At 56.6% G+C, this 21,468-nt stretch overlaps 1 protein-coding gene across 1 annotated transcript; it reads right to left on the reverse strand.

Moving 5' to 3' along the window:
- Positions 1–2,488: 2,488 nt before the first annotated feature.
- VSX2 (visual system homeobox 2) lies at positions 2,489–21,167 on the reverse strand. The gene is made up of 5 exons (XM_037502003.1): positions 20,758–21,167; positions 19,423–19,507; positions 15,002–15,125; positions 3,587–3,767; positions 2,489–2,814 (listed from the first exon to the last, which is right to left on the reverse strand). Exons 1-5 carry the CDS (start codon positions 21,125–21,127, stop codon positions 2,489–2,491), a joined length of 1,086 nt encoding a protein of 361 aa, XP_037357900.1. The 5' UTR covers positions 21,128–21,167.
- Between the last annotated feature and the right edge of the window lie 301 nt (positions 21,168–21,468).

Here is a 21,468-nt window from a genome sequence, read left to right on the forward strand (position 1 = left end):
GTCAGTCTGCCTGTCCTGTTCCCCGCTCCATCTCTGGTGAATCCTCTTACCCGCCCCACACCTCTGGCCTGTGCCCCATTCTTGTCTGCATAAATAAATAAATCTTTAAAAAAAAATACACAGTGGGCATATGTAAACAAAAGAAAGGAGTCAAATTCTTGGGGGCCTGCGGTGGCTGTGGGCTTTGCCCCAAGTGTGAAGGAAAATAGAGTTGTTTATAAGGAAGTACCAGAGGAAAGGTAAATGCAATCTATTGTTGGGGAGCAGGAGGGTGGCGAGGTAATAAGTTAGGGCTCAATGGCTTGGATATTTTGTGGTGCCTGCGAGGGAGGAGGGTCCTGTATCACAGTGATACATGTCATGGGGAGGTGGTAAACACCAGTTCAGTGGCAAACAGCAGAGCACCGTGTCTCTGCAGGTGGAGTAGCTTAAAAGAGGAATCGAGTAAATTTGACCTAAAAGTGATTCCATGGATTTACTTTTCTTTCTTTTTTTTTTTGAAAGATTTATTTATTTATTTTATGTAAGAACTGGGGTACAGGTCAGAAGCGTAGGAGGGTGAGAGGATTCACCAGAGCCAGAGCAGGGAAGAGAACAGGCAGACTGACGAAATCCACTGCTGAGGGGAGCAGTGGGCAGCAGGAGAGGTCTGCTGCGCCATGTGGGGTTCTCCCTGGCTGGCAGGGAATTGAACCAGTGCTGCAGAGGCTGCGGACAGCTTCGCAGCGCTGCGCTCAACTGCTGTGCCACCGGGGAGGCCCCGGATTTACTCTTCTACACACACACACACACACACACACAAACACACACCCCATCCTCACCCACGGAGGATTCCGGGATCCCGCCTCTGCTGTTTTTACATCAATTTTATTCTTACTTGTGTCTTTACAGAAAATGGCACAGAAATCACAGGCTGAGAATACCTAGAAGTTATTACAGCTCCATATTTCAAACACCTCCATATCAAGTTCTGTCTTCTCACTCTATGTACATTATTTACACGCCAGGGGCTACAGTCTAACACTTTAAACCAACAGGGACAAAGACAAGAAGAACTGGAGTGGGGGCGGGGGAGACGTTCCATGAATGAATGAAGAAGAAATCAACTTTTGATAAGGAATTAAAATCCCAGCTAGCTACCCCAGGCCTTTCTCTTGCTTCGCTTTCCCTGCCAAGGTGGGTGGGATGGCAGAGGAGAGGGGGTGAGGGAGTCCAGGGCCTGGCCTGGGGATAGAAGAGGCAGCTGCAGAGAGGCCACCAGTATGAACAACCCTCCCGTTAGCAGACAGGAGAAGCCCCTTATTCCTACATGGCCGCTGTGTCAGTCTTACAAGCGGACATGCGCCGTGGCGGGCACCTCGCATGGGGGTGTGCCTGTACTCAATTTGGGCCTCACACTGGCTTGCTCTCCTTCCAGTCCTTTCTCATGCCCTTCTTGTGACCAACCTTGATGAATATATACAGCCCCAGGCCCGCTCCAGGCTTGGCTTGGATCAAGTTGCATTAAGGTCTGTGGCTTCCTAGGTATTCACATGACAGCTGGGTTGGGTGCTCCAAAGCAGGGCACATGCGAACCAGTAATTTGCAAGAAGCTCTGGGGAAGAATACCTGATGGGCAGCATACCAGAGGAGTCAGGATGTATTAGGACACAGGCCCAAGGGCCGTGGGTAAGGGTCTGCCCTCCCGAGATGTGCAGTGGGCCAGAGCAAGGCTGAGAATGTGCCTGGCAGCAGACAGCGGGCCTGGACTCACCACGTTACTGGACGTCACCACATGCAGGGGAGCACCTGTGCTGGGAGGAGCCATGGGCAGGCTGGGTGTGAAGAGGGTGGGTTCCTGGAGTGACCTTGGAAGGTATGAGATGGAGGATGACCGAGGGGCCCAGGCTGACTCTTCTCAAGTTGAATCTGGAATCTGGGCCCCACTGATGGGGTGGGCAGAGGTTGTACCTGCCTGTAGGGCAGAGGCCCAGATGATGAGGGAAGGAACAGGCTGAGGGGGTTTTGCTGACTGGGGCGCTCAGGACTCTGGCAGCGGAGCACAGGTCCTCCGTCCCTGACAGGCAGGCATGTTGGCAGCAGGCATGTAGGGCAGCAGGATCCATGGGGGTAGAGCGCAGGGAAGGGGACGCTTAGAGCAGGAGAACAGAGTAAGGGAAGGGGTGGCTCAGGGCAGTGAGAATTTCCCAGGTATTGCGCGAAAGCAGCTTGAGGAGGTGGCTTGGGGTAGCAAGAAGGCTTCTGAGGCAGGGACTTCGGGATAAGGAGGTGACTGCAGAGATCGACACTAGGTAGGGCATGTCTGTCCCAGCAAGGCCCACAGCCTCGGCTGGAACTGAGTTGTGCCTGAAGTCACCGGGGGGTCCTGCAGGGCCTGTGGGGCAGGGGGAGAGTGGCAGAGGCCAGGCCTGGGCCTCAGAGAACCTTCGGTACCACAGGCCCCGCGGAGAACAGAGTCCTGGGGCTCCAGTGACGGCTCGCCCGCGACCTAAGCCATGTCCTCCAGCTGCGCTGGACTCAGCTTCTCCGGCGGCCTGTCCTCCTCCACGGCCCCCTCCTCCGCTGGCTCCTCGGCGCTCCGGGCCAGGCTGTCAGGCCCGGACACAGTCCCGAGCACTTTGGTGCTGTGCTCCTGAGCTCTGGCTCGGAGGGCTGCAATGCTGTTCTCCCTCAGTTCCTCCTGGGACATGGCTGCGGGAGGGTCGGGGCCCCGCTCCTCCTGCTCCATCTTGTCGAGCTTGGGCAGGGCCTGGCGCTCCACCTCGGGTTTCCTTCCCGACTCAGCTGCTGCCTCCAGCGACTTTTTGTGCATCCCTAAAAAGAATTGTTGGTATTCGGGTTTAGAAAAGCGCCTGGGAAAGCCATCTTGAACTGAAAACAGCAAAGATAGAGAGAGGCCAGAATTAAGGACAGTAGAAAGCCTTGCTTCACACGCCGCAGTCGCGCGAGTCCCGGGGCAGGGGAGCGGGAGGCAGGCGGGGAAGGGGCCGCACCAGCCCTGCGGGGGGCTTCGCCTAGCCATGCCCGCGATGCCCACCGGCAGCCTGTTCTACCCCTTCCCAAACACAGCAAGCACGCCCCCCTCCCTGCCTCCTAGGAGTCCGGATCTTAAACCCCAAGGTCAGCTGGCACTACTACCAGACGGCAGGGCAGGGGTGAGGGTGGAGGTGAGGAAGGTGGCAGGGGGGAGAGATTTAGAGGGAAGAAGCCCTTTGGGCAAAGCCGGAATAGTAGCCAAAGGGACTTAGGGTGTCCTCAGTCCCCAAGGGGGGCTTTTTTAATGACCACAAACCCATCTCCAGCTAAAGGAAGAGATCTAGACTCTAGAACAAGCCACAGCCTTCTCACAGACCAAAGAACCCACCGGGATGAGAGTCCTAGACACCTAGTGTGTGGGTGCAAGGGACAGACTCAGGGTCCTAGGCCAAGCTTGCCTTTGGAGGCCCCCGAGGAGACCCCAGTCTGCTTGGAGGGGCTCTCTCCTGCTAGGCTGCTGTGGCCAGCCCCCCATCCTTCTGGAGCTTTCTCCTCTGGGAGCCCACTGTCCTCACGTGGGGCGGGTCCCAAGAAGGGTGTGGGCTCTTACCCAGTAGCCACGGGGCGCAGGAGTCCATGATGCCATCCTTGGCAGATTTGAGGATGGACTCGGGCAGGGGGATGGAGTGCCGCACCATGGCCCCGTATAGCCCGTACTCCGCCATGACGCTGCTCCGGCCCCAGCATTTCTCCCGCTTCCTCCATTTGGCTCGGCGGTTCTGGAACCAGACCTGCAAGTGCAGGCCAACAGGTCAGTCGCTTGCTCTGTGCCAGGCCCTCAGCCCCTGCTGCCTGGAGTTAAGGCCCACCCCCATGGGGTTAAATAACCATAGCTGACTGAATTCATTTTAAAGAGCTAATCGACTTTCTGAAACTCTGATGAATCGGGCAGCTTCCCATCTAGTAGGACAAGAGGGCCACAAAATGTAAGCTTTTTGCAGGCAGAAAGAGCAGGAGGAGGGCTGAGGGCCTGGTTTCAAGGTGAGGTAACCTACCTGTGGGGATGGGGCAAGCCCTGTGGAAGGCAGGTTATCTCGTCTTCCTTTGCGGAATGGAAAAATCCCCTCTGACCAGAAATTTCCATACTGACCAGCTAAGACTACGTCCCCGGGCGAGGTTGAAAGGCAGCGAGGTTAGGTATCAAGTCCTGGTGGGCTTAGCACAAACGCCTCCATTTGGGGGCTACTGCTTTCCTTTCAACAATGGCCAGTAGCCCCATCCCCTGGGGACTGCTGGGTTCTCCAGCCAGTTTATACAGCCAAGTCCCGACCTAAGCTCAGCCACCCTGGGGTGAGCTTCCTCCAGTTTCAGGGGTGTTCAGAATGGGGACACCGAGTCTGGTGAGAATGCAATGGGGGGAATAGGTCTGGTTTTTTTTTTTTTAATCAAAGCAGTTCTAGAGCAATGTAGGGACCCCTCCTGGGGCAGGGGTGTGTGTGTGTGTGTGTGTGTGTGTGTGCGCACACACACGTGGACAGCACCACATGGTTCTCAGGGCTGGCTCTCTTGAAAGTGTCACAGCCCAGCGTCAACACAGAAACCCTTTTCTGACTTGCAGAAGGCCAGATTCCTTTCAGGGGCTAGAGTAGCCGCGTCTCTTGCCGTGGGGTGCCCGTGGACCCAGGGAGCCAGGGCACAGATGATCTTGGGGTAACAGGAAGCCTGGGAGATACTTCCACAACACCCGGTAGGGCACCCTGCCAGGCCTGAGTCAACCTCCCTTCCAGGCGGCCCCCAGGGAGCAGCCATCACAGTGTCCTCCACCAGCTCCCTCACCCTGAATGCTATCTGGGGGCGCCAAGCAGCCCCGCCTCAGCCAAGCAAGGAAGATGAAACTCCCAGTGGTGTGAGGAGCCAATGGGTGTGGGGGGACTGTGTGGTGGGGGACATGTTTTAAGGCCCCAAAGCTGACAGGTGCAAGGTCTGAAAGAACAAGGGGTGTCCTGGGGGAGGTACCCAGGGCCCGCCAGTCGGGCACTCTAGGGAGATCCCTTGGTCCCAGCCACGCTTGGCGGAAGCCAGACTTCGGGGTCCCCCAAGCACCTTCCAGAGTCTCCCGAGGAGGGTCAGCGCTGCCCCTGGGCGGGGGTGGGGGGCGAGCCCGGAGGAAATGGAGGCCCGGGAAGGACCCCCCGCCGGCCTCCACCTTGCGGCGTCGGGATCCTGCGGGGGGGTGGGGGGGGCGGCTGGACCCCCGGCGCCCTGGGAAGTGGGGGTGGCGGGTTGGGGAGAGGCGGGCTCGTGGAAATCTATTAGTTTCCGCTGCGATTTCCATTCCCTGCACTCGGGCAGGGCCCCCGCCCCGGCGGCGGCGGCTTCAGCTTTTGATGAAAAATTGCTCGGGCTCTATTCAGGAGGCGGCAAAAGAAGAGTCACCCCCAGGGGCAGCCCTGGGCTGATTGAAAAATAAGTTAATTTCAGTTTGAATCGATGGGCCTCAGGCACTGAAATATCACGGGAAATTAAAGCGGCCGCTCTCCGGGGAGCCCGGCATTGACCCGCGCTAATTAATGCTGGGGAGGCCGCGGGGCGCGGGCCGCCCCTCCCGGGGGACCCCAGCGCTTCTCATTTAACTAATTAGACGGGGAAAATTGGGTGTTAATTTGTTTAGGATTTTTTCCCCTCTCCCCCCCCTGCAGCCCCCCCCCCCGGCCCCCGCCCGGCGCGGGGCGCGGGAAATGAATGCGGGGCTCGCGGCAGATGGCTGCCCCGGTCACTCGCAATCTTCCCGGGCTTGATTGCTTGATTAGGTCGTTAGCACATTAAAAAAAAAAATTGCTTGCCGTCTGGCGCTGGCGTGATGAGTGGGACGCGCGGCAGCGCCTGGGTAATTTATCTTTTTATACGGCAAAGAATTTGATTTCAATCTGCAGATATATGGGGCGCCTTTGACACCTGTTTAACACCGCGCGGCTGACAGGTTAACCCTTTGCTGCCTCGGCCGCCCGGAGGCTCGGGCGGGGCGGGCCGGAGCCCGGCGCCCGCGCGCCCCCGCGGTTCCCGCCGCCGCCACCAGGGGGCGGGGTGAGTGCCCCGCGGCTCGCGGCGGCCGGTGCGGCCGTGTCCGGCAGAGGGCGCTCCAGCCGCCCGCCGCGCGGCCCCAGCGTCACCCGCGAACAGCCCCGCGGGCCAGGCACGTTCCGCCCGGCCGACCGCGCCGTCCACGCGCAGCTTTAAACTGACCTGAGGGTCGGGAAGCCCGTTTTGGCACTTCTGATTTTGTAAATAACGGGAACCCCTAAAAATGGGAGAGGCACGACCTCAGTCGTCCTGGGCTCTCAGCCCTCGCACTGGCACACAGAGGCTACGCACAGCTTCGTGGGTTGCGTCCAGGGAGCTACCCACACGGCGCGGCAGACCTCTCGTGGCTCGCCCGCTGCTCCCTCAGCAGTGTACTTTGGTCTGTCTGCCTGTTCTGCTCCCTGCTTTGTCTCTGGTGAATCCTCTCACCCACCCCAACCTCAGGCCTGTACCCCAGTTCTTGTATGCATTAAATGGATGAAGCTTTAGGGAAAAAAGAAAAGAAAAGAAAGAGCAAGAAAGGGAGAGAGGAAGGAAGGAAGGGAGGGAGGGAGGGGACTCATCCCACCTTGGGTGCCACCGGGTCAGGCCTTCCTGGAGAGCTGGGGAGCCAATGTGTCCCAGCTCCCCCCTGATCCAGACGCAGACTGCCCTAAATGGGCCCTGTAAAGGAGCGGTTTGTAACTTAAGGGCCACAGAGGACTGTGATCCCCGCACTGAGGAGCAGAGAGGGGTGAGCCAGGCCAGGGCAAGTACCTGCTTGTCTCAAGCTGCCTTCTCCCACAGAGGAAACACGGAAAAGACCTAACCACATGCAGGGCCAAGTGACCTGGGGTTTCATCACCTTTGAAAGAAGACAGCAAAGATTGAACCCCGGCCTCAGTGCTATCGATGCTATGCGCTGAGTTCGATCCCCGGCCAGAGAGTTAACCCATACATGGCGCAGCAGACCTCTCCTGTCTCACCTGCTGCTCCCCTCAGCAGTGGAGTTCAGTAGATCTGTCTGTTCTGCTCCCCACTCTGTCTCTGCTGAATCCCCGCCCCCCCTGCACTTCTGGTCTACACCCCAGTTCTTCTATGCAAATAACTAAATAAAATTACAATTAAAAAAAAATTGAACCCTTAGTGATGGAATTCCAGGCACCAGGTCTGACCACCCAGGTTGGAAAGGCTTTCTTTATTTTTTAAAAAAAGATTTATTTATTTATGCAAATAAGAGCTGGGGTGTATGCCAGAGGTGCAGGAGGGGGTGTGTATGAAAGGATTCACCAGAGACAGAGTGGGGAGCAGAACAGGCAGACAGACTGAAAAACACTGTTGAGGGAAGCAGCGGGCGAGACAGAAGAGGTCTGTGCACCATGTGGGTAGCTCCCTGGCTGGAGACTGAACTCTGTGCAGCAGGGGCTGCAGATAGCTTAGTTCTGAGATTTAATCCCTCGCACCACCAGGGAGGCCCTGAGAAGGTTTTCTTCATGAATCTAAAAGTAAACCATCTGCTTGGTGGGCAGGAGATGCCCTTCCAGCCCAAATGCGGTGCACTATGAAACATACAGAACCACCACAGACCCCACACCAGAGGCCTGCAGCCAGACTCCAGAGTGTTTTGGATTTTAGGAAGAATCTTCCATATGTTACACTACACCTGCAGCAGCAGTGGCTGCACCTCATCGTCAACCCAGCAGTTTTCATCTCCACAACAAAGTGCACACATACTCATTCTAAGAGGGCTAAAGAGCATAAAGTCACATCTAGTGTTTGAACCAATGAGTTTTGATGACCGACTTAGAATTGTTTTCAACAGGGGCTGGATTTAGGGGTTCTGGAGAAAGATCATGGGGTACACAAAGGCAGAGGTGCCCCTCTCTCCCTGAAAGAGTGGCTGCCTGAGAAGCACACCTTGTTTCTTCAGGATTTCATGGGTGTCAGGGCTTGATAGGGGCGGGCTGTCACCTGGAGACAGCTTCCTTACTGGAACACTAAAGAGAGGGCTGCAGACAGGAGACTCAGAGCTTCTCTAGGGCCTGTGAACAGAACCATTTTCCTGGGTCTCCTAATTTGGGCAAATGAATAACTGCCGTGCAGGCTTTGCCCACAGACACTCCCAGAGGAGTTGGCGCCAGCTGGTCGCTCAAACCAGGAGCCATTGACTCTCGGTGATGGGGTCCTGGAATGCCTGGCTCTCTTCGAAGACCAGATGCTGCTTCAATTTATGGAGGAAACCTGGACAGCCAGAGCCATTCCTTTTTAAGACAGTTGGCAGGGAAGCTATGGCGATGGTGCCTTGGAGGAAAGTGGACAAGGCATTAGAATTCATCCTACCCACTCTCCCTAGCTGCCTTTCTCTTCCCTTCCTGGAAGCACCCAGCATGTGTGCAAAGCTTTAACAGTGGACAAGAAACACTGAAGTCAGCCAATCCTGAACTGGAATCCCCAGCTCTGGCAAAAAATTGCTGCATGATCTTGGGCAAGTTACTTGCCTTCTCTCAGGCTCAGTCTCTTAATACAGAAGATAAGAATCCCCATTTTTTTAGGGTTGTTTGGAGGATTAATGAAAAAAGTAAAAGTGCCTAAAATCTTCATCCTTCTAGAAAAAAAAAGAAAATGGCTAAAATCAGTGCCTGTCACACAAAAAGATGCTCAATATGTACTGCTTATTATTATTTCAGCAGAGCAACAAAATACTCAGGGGTGTGTACTCAGAGTGTATGTAATTGTGCCATCACTGCCCCTTTGGCCTCCTCCACATACCCTTTAACAAGGCTGGACTAGGGGGCCTCCCTGGTGGCACAAGGGGTTGAGTCTCAGCACTATGAAGCTATCCTGAGCCACTGCAGCATGAGTTCAATCCCCAGCCAGGGAGCTACCCACATGGCACAGCAGACCTCTCCTGTCTCCCCGCTGCTCTCCTCAGCAGTGTATTTCAGTCAGTCTGCCTGTTCTGTTCCCCACTCTGTCTCTGGTGAATCCTCTCACCTCCCGCACCTCTGGCCTATACCCCATTTCTTGTATGCATAAATAAATAAATCTTAAAAAAGAAAAACCAGGGTCTCCCCGGTGGCGCAGTGGGTTGAGTGCAGCGCTGTGAAGCTGTCCGCACTTCTATAATGCAGGTTCGATTCCTGGCCGGCCAGGGAAGTTACCACATGGAACAGCAGACCTCTCCTGTCTCGCCTGCTGCTCCTCTCAGCAGTGTATTTCGGTCCATCTGCCTATTCTGTTCCCTGCTCTGTCTCTGGTGGATTCCCTCACCCTCCTGTGCCTCTGGCCTGTACCCCAGCTATTGTATAAATAAAATAAATCTTAAAAAAAAAAAAAGAACAAAAGAAAAACCACAAGGCTGGACTAACAATAACCACAATGCAGGGAGAGACACAACCAACCTTCAGGCTGTCAGATTTTTGATACAGATGTCCCCTCTTTCCCCTCCAGGCGTCCTGAAGGGGGTGCCCAAACAGATCTCACTGCAAGTTTCCCCATATTTCTAATGTGTCCTAGTCCCTTGAGACTCCAATGCAAGAAAACATCCATGTGGCGCCCGCCACTCCCTCAAGTCTGCTGACGGGGACTGGAAGCCCAAGGTCAGAGGTCTCTGCTCTGCCTCCTGTGGAGGAGGCCAGAGGGGCTGCCTCTGCGACACGGTGCATTTCTTAACCTCTCTGAGCTTCAGGTTTCTCCTCTGCCCCATCCTGCCATATCCTCAGTGGTTTCTCATGAAAATTAAGTCAAACAGTGTATGGGAAGCTCGTGGTTCACAGGAAGAACTTAAAAACATTGGCCAGATGTTGGATGAATTCTGTGAACAAATGTGTGACAAAATGAGGCTTTGCTTTCCAGCAAATGCCCAAAAATACTCTCACACTGAGCCCAGCCCTCCCATCTCCCCTGTTGTGAGATTCCCTCTCAGGATGGACTCCTTCCCTCCCTGGTCTCTTGGTGCTGGCTAACCCACAATGTTCCCTCAGTCCCTCTCTCTCTCCTGACTGTCCACTTTCTAGAAGACACTGCTCCCCTCACAGGGGAGTCAGGTCTGGGCCCCTTCCAGAAAGCCTGAGTCAAGGCCCCAGGCGGGCCCACAGCCCTGACTTACAGCCTCTGATTGCCTGAGAAGGGGCCCTGAGTGACCAAGGGCCACCAGGTTTGGAGTCCGAGGCAAAGGAGAGGGACCCACCTTCCAGCTCAGGAAGGAGACTGGGTTTCCCCGAGCATTCTCCCTTGGGGGGAGTCCCTGAGAGCTCAGGTAGGATGTCTCTAGCTGTCATATCTGGCCTGGCAAGGCAGAGAAGATCCTGAGACCCTGTCCCTCTGAGGGTGGACAGCACTCGGGGAAGGGCTTCTTGCCAAGTGGGTACCCTTCTGCTACAGGGCACGCATGGACAACCAAGCCACTGCCTTGGCTCTTTCCTTCACGAGTGGGTGAGCAGCACAAGCAACCATGGCCGTGTCCAGGGTGTCTCTTGTCCTCACACAGCTCCTGTCTCGCCAGCAGCTCCCTGGGCCCCCACGGGACAACATGCCCAGAGCTCCTGCCCTCAGAGGCCTCCCAGGAGACCCTCTGCAATCACCCCAGAACCACCCACGCAGGAAGCCATCCACATGACAGATGCTCCATGGACATTCTGGGCACTTGGCTCCCTGGGGCCCTGCCCTCCAATCTTGTCCCTTGCCAGTAGGCCTGGCTCGGCTGGCCACGTGGCGGTTTCCATCACCTTCACCCAGCTTCTTTCCTGCCCCTGTCTGGGAGCTGATTAATTTGGGCTCATTGCGGGTGTTATTTAAGGACGTCACACTCCAAGCCTACTCAGTGCTCTGACACTGTCCACGCTCCTCCCGCAGCACCCCCAGCTTCAGGCTCACAGAAACCCCGCGGCTGCTGCCGCCTCTGTCCACTAGGGGGCAGCACCCTCCCCAGCGCCCCAACATGTCATAACCCAGCATTTTTTGGAGACAGAAAAAAACCAGTGTGTTTGAATCTGATATGAGATTCAGAATCTCTTCGCTGACAACGCTCTGTGTCCCTCCACCCCAACCTGCAGAGAGTGGCGTGAGGACGGGCCAACACTCCAAGCACAAAGACAGTAAATGGCCACAACCAGGCACTGGCCTTGTCAGCACTGCCCCAGGCATTGGCTACTCCAATTGACCCACACAGGCCTTCACGGGTCATTCACGGGTCCCTCGCGTGACATCGCTGAGTGCTGGGTTTCAACCTCAGCTGCTCAACGCACTCTCGGCCCCTCAGTTCCCGCATTCAGGAAATGTGGCGAGAATGGCCTCTGACTCACCCAGGTGTTGAGAAGGTTTAATGAAACAAGGTGTAGAATGCTCTTAATATCTGGGACCACGGAAAGAACTTAATAATAACAGTACTTTCATTAAGTTAGTCTTCCAGAAAAATACTATTAGCTTACAAGTCAGCCGTCTGAGGCTCAGAGTTTGGCTTGCTGACTTGGAGCAATGAGGAGGTGTGTGAGCCAGCATGCCCGCCCTGGGTTCTCATCCGACAGTAGCTTGGAGGCTACAGACATACTCATGTGGCTACCTGGAATGGACAAGAGGTGTGTGCCCCGGGACTGCTAAAGGCAACCTTCCTGCCCCTCTCCCCCGCCCCATTTCACCAATGGCAGCCCAGGTCCTGGAGATGAAGGTGACCTTCAGGAGGCCCTCCCTGGGAGAGATCCCTTGACTTCCTTTACAGATAAGGAGGCTGAGAGATGGGAGGTGACCTGGCTTCTGACCGGCCTGCTGGGTGTCAGAGCCGGAAGTGAGGCCAGGTCCCTGACATCCAGTCAGTGACCTCTCTGCTGCTCCTTGAGGGTGTCTAACCCTGGAACAGAGCCTCTGATAACACCCTCCTAGTCCTGCTCTGCCCACTCACAGGCAGGCCTCTGACTGAAGGTAGGACAGGGACTGGTTTCCATTTTCCACGCAGAGCTCTGGTTGGAAGGGGGGCCGTGTAGTGACACAAGTGTTCCGGAGTGGAAAGGTGGGGGGAGGTCTGAGTTCTGTACCCCGTCCTTCAGATTGCCTTTCTGTCAAAGGGGAGTAGCAACAGACACTCACAGGGTCCCCTAGGGTCCCTGGGGAGTGTACATAAACTCCTCTAAAAGGAAACAACAGAACCTGGTTACCACCGTGGGGATGCTGGCAGGGAGTATTTCACCCTTTGGAACTCACATACATGGATTTTCCCATTCAAAAAATAATTTTTTTAAAGATTTATTTATTTATGCATACAAGAACTGGGGTACTGGCCACAGGTGCAGAGGGGTGAGAGGATTCAGCAGAGACAGAGTGGGGAACAGAACAGGCAGATCTACTGAAATACACACTGCTGAGGGGAGCAGCAGGGAGACAGGAGAGGTCTGCCGCGCCATGTGGGTCACCTCCCTGGCCGGGTATTGAACTCCATGCTGCAGTGGCTGAGGATAGCTTCACAGTTGCGTCTTAATCCCTTATGCCATCAGGAAGGCCCCCAAAATAATTTTTTATGACTAGTTTTTGATTTTTAGAATAGTGCCTGGTACTCTATAAATATTGATTTTTGTATAAAGCCTTGGTGCAGACCCCCTCATGTGACCTCAAATCATCTGTTTCCCCCACTGCAAGTCAAAGCAGATTATTTTTTATGACAGTTGTGGAGCCTGTGGGCTTGAGAGGCAGAGCTGGGCTCGAGCCCTGTGTGCCCCACCTATAGCTGTGTGGTCTTGGGGCAGTCGCTCTGCCTCAGTTCCTCAGTTACAAAAGGAGGTTAATGGCCTCTACCCCACAAGTTGTCACCACGAGTTAATGAAATCAGAGCTGAAACCATGCGCGGGCCAGGTAGCCTCGGAATACACTGCACATGGTTCATCACATCCGCAGGTGCCACGATCACCCCTATCTTACAGATGGGGAGTCGGAGGCCGTGGGGGTGAGGCACTTGCCCATGGTCTGCTGGAAACTGGTAAAATCAGGATGTGTCTGGCTCCAAAGTCCATGCCCCTAACCACTGCACTCCCTGCCTCTCCTGAGCACATCTCCTGTTAGAACACCTGGCACACGGAAACCACTCTGTCAGTTTTAGCTATGATGATTATCGACACATGCTAAGCTCTTCCCCAGGCCACCTGGTAAAACATTTTGGTGCAGGACTATTTGACAGTTGCAGTCACCTCCTGGGGGCAGTATTTACCCAAGAACCCTGCGCGCACAAACAGCTCCAGAAAGTCCACCTTAGTGGGCCCATAGAAACAAAACCACAGTCAGTCCTCATAGTGTCAGGGCAATTAACTTTGTCGGCACCCTGGCTCCTCCTAGCTGGCTCTGGTGGCTTCAGACACCACCCTGTAGACACCCTCCAGGCCACTAAAGAAGCCTCCACCTGCGGGGGCACCCACCCCAACCATAGCGGGTTGACAGGACAACCCACTGCAAGACACAAGCTGCTCCTTCTCAGTGCACAGGCGGGTCCTCCTAACAGTGGGAGTTTGATCCTACCATGGATAGGATCTTCGCACTCTCTCTCTCTCTCTCTCTCTCTCTCTCTCTCTCACACACACACACACACACACACACACCCCGTTCCGGATTCCAAGTCAGCACCCAACCTTACCCCACTGGAACCCAAATGGGTGGGGGAAGATGGGGCCAGGCTGCCATGGATAATGCATCAAACACATAATCTGCTTACGAATAATTGAGCTTATGGTTAGTGTCAAGGTCTAAAGCCATTAGCTGGAATTCCAAATAGATTTCCAGGGGAGAGGAAAGCTCTTCTAGAAAAGCAACTCATGCCCCATTTTCCATTCTCTGGGTCTCTAGTGAGAGAAGGCAGAACAACCCACACATCTTATTTGGTTCCTCCTCTAGGCCTATCAGGATTCCCCCCAGTACGTGTCCTATCACACCCGGAAACGTAAAAGGTTTTGATCTGAACAGGGGACAGAAGGGATTTCACGAAGTACGAAGCTTCCACCCATTTCCCAGGCTCAGCTGTGAACTACTCTGGGCTAATCAGCTGATGGGTCTATATTTCATTAAAAGTTTTGATCCAACTAAGCTTAGAAACTCCAATTTTTCTGGAATGTTCTTTCCCCCCATTACTCCTTCCACCTCATGGGGGTCCTGTTAGAAAATCATCAGACTTCATCTTTTACCAGAGGAATAATTAAGTAGCTCCCTTCCTGCCCAGTTAGGGGGGTTCTGAACTTGGGGAGGTCCTGCTGCTGATGAAAGGAGACTCCATACCCACCACCGCTGAGCACAGCCCAGTCTCCATCGAGGCTGGTTAAGCAGGGAACCCTCCAGGAGAGGGGGAAGGGAGGAGGGGGGAAGCTGATGGGGAGGGGAGGGCTGAGGAGGGAAGAAAGCGGAGGAAAAGGAGTAGGAGGAAGGGAGAAGGAGGAGTGGCTCACTGAGCTACACCTGCAGCCACAGGTACTGGCCACATCCTGGCGTGAGGTGGGGGTGAAAAGCAATCAGCGCTCAGGGCAGGATCAGCTGATTGGTTGTGAGAGAAGCAAGTCTTGGGTGATGGGGAGGGGAGAGGAAGTAGGAGGTAGGTGAGTGAAAGGAAGGGAACCAGACTCGGGCAGAGTTGGAAACACCAACCCCCAGCCCACCCCTCAGCCACCCAGAAAGGCCTGGGCCCTCTGGTCTTGGAGTACCCAGGGGACATCTCTGCAACAGAGACCTTGCCCAGAAGCCAGCACCTGCCCAGAGCTCCTCCCACACAGGCCCTGGGGTCTGCCTGACATCCTGCTCAGGAAGCTCATATGGAGCCACAGGCCAGCCCAGGCTGCTAGACCTCTCGCCCCAACAGCAACCCCTCACTCAGCCGGTGTCCAGCAGATTCCTGTCAGCTTAAATCAACTATTCTGTGTGAGGACATGGTGTCCACAGCAGCGGCTGGGAGCCCGGAGGTGTCCCTGAGAGGTAATGCCCAGCAAGAAAACTCCTCTGCTACCTGTATCCTGTCTTCCGGCAGCTCGGTTTTCATGGCCAGCATCTCGCGGGCATAGACATCTGGGTAGTGGGCCTCGTTGAACGCTTTCTCCAGCTCCTCCAGCTGGTAGGAGGTAAAGATTGTCCTGAGAGGAGAAAAATCAGACACTCAGGATCCAGAAACAGAAAGAATCTGCTCCAGAGAGGACGGAATGGCCCTTTCCTGCGCCTCCCGGACAGCACAAACCATTGGCTCAGCACAATGAACACACACAGATACACAAACACACACTCACACGCACAGCTCAGCCCTCTGAACTCCTCTTTTTATGACTGAGGGTTAAGCAGAGGTGCCCTGCTGGTGGCTGGGGGCGTCAGTGCTCAGGGACTGTTCACATGGCAAATCTTTCTGGAGGTGCTTTTGGGGAAAGGGTGTTAAAACAGAAACTTTAGGGCCTCCCTGGTGGCGCAGCGGTTGAGTGCTGGGTTGCGAAGCTGCCCACGGCCTCTGCGGCGCCAGTTCGATCCCTGGCTGCTCCCTGGCCACCGGAGGAGGGTCCCACGTGGCACGCAGACCTCTCCTGCCGCCCGCTGCTCCCCTCAGCAGTGTACTTCGGGCCTTCTGCCTGTTCTGCTCTGGCTCTGGTGAATTCTCTCACCCTCCCGCGCTTCTGACTGTACCCAGTGCTTGTATAGATAAATAAATAAATCTTAAAAAAAAAACAAACAAAAAAAACCAGAAACTTTAGAAAACTGCAGAAAGTCCCTTGTTCCATGACCCCAGCAAGGAGTAAGGGACTCCCTAGACAAATAAACGTCTGAGCCCCACCAGCTCTGCTCCCGGACTCCGCTCGCACGCAGCACACTTGATCTTGCAAACCGCACTCAGAGTTTGAAGCCTCACTAGATGCTCTGTGCACCTGCCCCCCCAGTGTCTGCAGCGGGAAGCGGAGTCTCCCACTCCCTGAAACCTCCTCAACACTCCACCCTCCTCAGCTGCCCTGTCCCGGCCCCACCTCTCAGAGCTGCACTCAGAACCCCTCCCCCACTTCTGAGCTCACAAGGTAAAGGCCACCTCCCACCTCCCACAACACACACACACACACACACACACACACACTCAGCCATGAGGGGTTTGGAGGTCCCATACAGGGGAATCCCATTCCGGTCTGCTCCAGAAAGCCTGTCCACACAGCCCCGACCTCTCACAGTGACCTGTGGGGGATCACAAACTGCATTAAGAATCTGGTAAAAGCTACATGCTCTCACCCTGGGAAAACGTGCAAATGAATTGTGTTGGAGCATTCCAACATAAAATTTTGCCTCCACAATTGGGTTCATAGACACTTTTTCTTGCCTAAACCACTACATATCCACTTACACATGTGAATTCTCTTCTCAGACCTTAATTTCACTAAGTTCCAGGTGAGCGGTACCCTGCACCCTCCTCTGCAAGCCGGCAGCGTAGTCCAGCAGGCACCGTCCTTGCTGGGTATGTTCCCAGCTTGTTCCTCTGGGATTTGAACCCTCGGACCAGCACAGGACTTAGAATCCCTCCCTGCTGCCCTCACCCAGCACAAGGGAAAAGGATGAAGGTAAACCCTGCAAAATCCTTGTGCTGATGTCAACTTTAATATCTTGGGGGATGAAGCAAGAAGTGTGTGAGGAAGAGAGATTCAGCTCTTTATAGAAAACGACTGGTTGGATTCTAAATCGTTTCTCCTTTTCTCTTGGGGGACATACAATGCTTGTGTACACAGAAAGTTAATTCTTCAGAATTTGGAAGATGTGCTCCTTTCGATTCCTCTCTTGCCACTTACTGGGGAGTCCCTGAACAGATCGTCAAAATAAACAACCAACACATGCAAGTCCTTTTCAAAACGAGGGAAACTGAGCCACACAGGTGCAACTGCTTGGCCAAAGCCAAAGAGGAGGGCAGATGGTAGGGCATGTCGGTGCCAGTCTCCGCTCGGGAGGGCTCCCAATAAAGACAAAAACAAAACCAAGAACAAACAGCCCCCCAAACTCCTCTTCATTCCTTTTTCACAGCGAATGTTGGTGCTCTGATGCCAACAGGGACTCTATACCCACAATGTGCCCCAAACCCGGCTCCTGGCTTTATGCAGAACTCAGCCCCTTTGAGTAGCCGTTATGTCCAGTGTGCAGAGGCTCTGAGCCTTTCCGGCAGAGAAAAGAGACGAGGGGAGAGGGAGAGACTCCCAAGCTGCCACTCCATCCCCTCTCTAACCCCTGCTAAGCCCAGCATATTTCTGGGAGGTGGCGAAAAGGCCCTCTCCCACCACCAGATTTGGAGATCTTTTACCTGAAACCCCTAAATGAAAACAGCTCAGGAAAACACATTTTTTTCACTAGTTAAAAACTGTAATCAGTGGCCATTCTCCGCTTCCCAATAATTTCAATCTTTTCCCTCTGTGCATAGAAATAGCCAGAAACTGAGGGCAGGTGGGGGTTGATGTCTCGTGTCCCCTGGTATCCTCCCCAGGGTTTCCCTGGTGGAGAGGGTGGGGTGAGGACAGAGGGTCAGGAACTGCAGGCACGGACGTGGTGCTACGCACCAGCCATCAAAGAATGTCCTGATGTGGAAATACTGTTCAGTACCGGAGTTTGCGGGGTGTTTTTCTCAGGGCTCCCTATGCTGGGAAACCTCACCCCCCATCCAAGCACCAAAGTAAAAGCAGACCAGCCAGACTCCCAGCTGCTCCCCAACTCAGAGGGGTCCCTGAACTGCTCCAGGAAGCTGTGAAAATTACCCAACCTGGGACCAGCATGGGATAGGGGTATAATTTACTGAATATTTGTTGGATGAATGAATGTAAAAGACAAAAAGGAGAGATGCAAGATAGGACTAAAACCAATGTTCCCATTTAAAAATAAAACCAAACCTGGGCCTCCCTGGTGGCACAACGGGGTTAAGACACAACCTATGAAGCTATTCGCAGCCTCTGCGGCACAAGTTCGATCCTGGCCCACCAGGGAGCAACCCACATGGCAGGCAGACCTCTCCTGTCTCCCGGCTGGTCCCCTCAGCAACGGATTTCAGTCAGTCCCCCTGTTCTGCTCCCCACTCTGTCTCTGGTGAATTCTCTCACCCTCCCCGGCACCTCTGGCCTGTACCCCAGATCTTGTATGCCTAAATAATTTTTTTTAAAAATAAAACCAAACCAAACAAGAACAAATAGCTGCGGGAGGGGAACGACCAAAGTCCAAGTTCTTTCTCATCCAGGAGGGGCCTCTTGGGGCCTGGAAGTCAGAAGTGCCTTTTGGAAAGGTGGGGAGTCGATATCGGAGTCTCTAGCTAAGAAGGAAGAAAACGCAGAAAAGAGTGGAGAAAAGGGGGGGCGAAGGAGCCGAGAATAAATTGGGGGAAAGAAGATGAAGTGGGGTGAGGAGCCGCAGAGCTCACCAGTGGGGACAAGTCCGAGAGCGCGCGGGAGGCCCCGGCGGGCGGGCGGGGAGGGAGATTTGGAGAAACAGACCCAGGGCTGAGCTCAGCGACCGCGCTTGAAAGCAGCAGTTTCGGAAAATCAGGCCGATTTTTGGTTCCCACTCTCTTATTCCTTAAAAACCACCTCATGATTTTACACGAGGACTCGGTAGTCGTGGCGCTGATGCCCAAGGAAAGCAGGGCCTGGGATGGGGGGTTCCTTTTCCAGATACACCTTTCGGCACCCATTGAAATGTAGTAGTGCAAGTAATGTCTATTTAAAGGCTTTTATTTAAATTAAAGAAACCAAATCCTGTGTGGTCTGTATCCCGGGGCAGCCTCGCGCGCCCGGCCCGCGCGCTCCCTCGCGCCCACTCCCCATTTTGCAGACAAGGAAACTGAGGCTCGCAGAAGGGAAGCAACCTTCTCCGGATCACAAAAGAGCAGAAGCCAAAAGGAAAAAATCCCTGGATGCCGATGTCACACGGTCACACTCCCGACACTGGGCGCGCAGGGAATGGGGGGCTGGGGGGCTGGCAGGGCCGGCGGGGACCGCAGGAGACCGGCGCGGCCCGAGGCCGAGCGCCCGCGAGGGAGGCGGGGGCCGGGGCGGCCGCCGGGAGGTGCGCGTGGTTCCCCCAAAGTGTGGCCGCAGGGATCGCGTCTGGGGCCCGCCAGCTCCCCTCGCGCGGGTTGGGCCCGGCTTGGGGCCTTTTCTTGCTCGCGAGGAAGGAGGGAAGAGCCTAAAACGCAGCCGCTTCCCCGGCGCGGCCACACAGCTTCCTCCCTGCGCGCGGCCCGGGGCCAGGAGCCGGGCTGGGCTTCGCAAACAACGCCTGGTCGCCCTTCCCGGGCAGTCTCGACCCTCAGATCCGGAGTTGCCAAAAAAAAAGAAAAAAAAAGGGGGGGGTGCGGGGGTTCGAGCCCCCGACGCTCGCACAGCAGCGGCAGGGGGTGGGGCGCAGGGGAGGGACCCGAAAGCGCCGCAAGGACCTTACCTGTGCCGCCGTTTCTTCCGTTTCTTGGTCTGGTTTAAAGCCGATTTGGACATTTTTCGGTCGCTGGAGGACACATCTTCAGAATCTGAAAAGCGGGCGGAGGCACATGCGGCAGAATGGGGGGCGCGTTCCGCGGCGCCCCGGTGCGTCAGGAGCCGGGAGCCCGCGAGGGCCCCACCCCGGGCCGCCCCCGGGAGCGGAGGGGGCCGGCTCTGCCCCCCGAGAAGCCCTCTGAGGGGTCGGCCCCGTCCCTGAAGCTCGGCCGGCTCTACCCGCCCCGGCGTCGGGACCGAGCGCTTTGGAGCAGATTTCGTTGCAGAGAGGCAAAGGCCCCGCGCGCCGGGAGCCGGCCCCGAGGGGGAGCGCGGCCGCCCCAGGGGCCGCGGAGACCCGGGGCGCGCTCGGAACTCCGCCCTCAGCCCCGGCGCCGCGGGGAAAGTTGGCCTGGAGGGGGCCCGGGCGTCGCCAGGTGCGCGCAGGGGGAGCGCTCGGGCCTCCCGGGCGAGCGCCGGACCAAAGCCGGCCCCGGGCGCCCCGCTTGCGACTGGACAGACCGCGGCGCGCCGCTCTCCGGGGCCCCCCAAACAAAAATGAACAAATAAATCCATAACGAAATATGAGGGGAATTGCCCAGTGCAAGCAAGAGCCAGGCGGCCGGGCGGGCGGGGACGCACAGCCCGGAAAGCGGCCCTGGGAGGGCGCGGCGGGGTGACCCAGGGGCCCCCAGACTCGGGGAGGCGCGAGGTCCGATCCATCGTGGCGCTTAGGAGGGATCGGACGGCGGCCGCTTGCACTGCTGCGGCGTCCAGGATCGCGGGGCGAGAAGAACCCCAGGCGGTCCGTGCCGGGCAGGGCCGGGGGTGGGAAGGGAGAAGCAGGGAGGAAAGGACAACTTTGGACACCAGGGCTGGGGCCGAAGCACCCGCTTCCCGGCCGCCAGCCCGCGGGGCAGCATCCCTCCCGCTCCCGGAGCGCACGCAGGTCCTTTCGAGGCCGGGGCCGCAGCAGAACAGCAGAACTGCGGCTCCCCAGCCCGCCCCGTGGCGTGGCACCCCAAGTCCGGCTTACGGTGGGGCCCCACCCCGGCGCCGCGGCGGAGTTGGGCCTGGCGCGGGGGCCGGCGCCCTGCAGGGCAGCGGGAGACGCTGGGGCCGAATCCCGCGGGCGCCTGGAGCATCCGCCCCAGCCCCGAGCGGGCCAGCCCGGGCCCTGGCCGCGATCCCTCGGCCGGTCACCAACTTTTGCGCGGGGTGGAGGCCTTGCGGCGCGGCGAGAGCCGACAGCTCCCGGTTCCCGTGCCCAGCCAGCCAGCCTCGCAGCCTCGCCCTCACCTACCCGAGCTGGCCGTCTGGCTGGTGTCCAGCGGCCCCGACGCTCTGCCCAGAGGCTGCAAGTGGACGTTCTGCGGGTCGGACAGCACTTCCAGGAAGGTGGGCTGCGCGTAGAAGCCGGGGAGCCCTCCCGGCCCCAGCAGCCCCATGCCGCCCACTCCTGCGGGACTGAGCACCGAGCGCGCCGCCAGCAAGTGCCCGGGGGCCAGGCCGTCGAGGGCGGCCCGAGGGTGGGAACTGGGGGGCTCCTTGTTCAAGCCTAGGATCTCCTGGATGCCGAACCCGGTGCACCTGGCCGGGGCGCCCCCCGAGGTACTCTTGGCCACTGTCTCGGGTTTGGGTTTGCTGAGCGCTTCCCCCGCTTTTCCCGTCATCTCCTGGCTCGCTGGAGGGGCCGAGGCCGCAGGTCTGTTTCTCCCCCCACCCCCCGCCGGGCTCCCCGCTTCCCGAAGTTGGTCCCAGGTGCCCCCTCCGGTGTCTAATGCTCTGGAGCCCCAAGGAGATTCCCCTTTTATCCAACCAGGCGGCAGCCCAAGTGGGGTCAGAGCTGAGCAGCCAATCACCGGGGCCAGGAGCGATTAGGAATTCCAAAAAGCTGGCAGCTCCTGCAGCAGGCAGCACCGAGGGGCCGGGGCACTAGGGGCCAGTCAGTGGGTGGGCTCTGCAGGATGCCCCAGAGCAGGTGCCCCAGGGGCTGAGATGACAACTAGGTTCC

This window comes from Talpa occidentalis, unplaced genomic scaffold (assembly GCF_014898055.3).
Source record: "Talpa occidentalis isolate TD23 unplaced genomic scaffold, MPIMG_talOcc4v2.1 talOcc4.11, whole genome shotgun sequence".
NCBI lineage: Eukaryota > Metazoa > Chordata > Mammalia > Eulipotyphla > Talpidae > Talpa > Talpa occidentalis.

Bases quoted from the DNA above. Each gene is read 5' to 3' on its own strand.
- VSX2 (XM_037502003.1), bottom strand. From the start codon at position 21,127: ATGACGGGAAAAGCGGGGGAAGCGCTCAGCAAACCCAAACCCGAGACA. The intron at 3,768-15,001 runs GTAGCAGAGGAG...CTGCACTTGCAG, and splicing joins TGCCGGAAGACAGGATACAG to GTCTGGTTCCAGAACCGCCG. The intron at 2,815-3,586 runs GTAAGAGCCCAC...AATTCTTTTTAG, and splicing joins CTGCGCCCCGTGGCTACTGG to GGATGCACAAAAAGTCGCTG.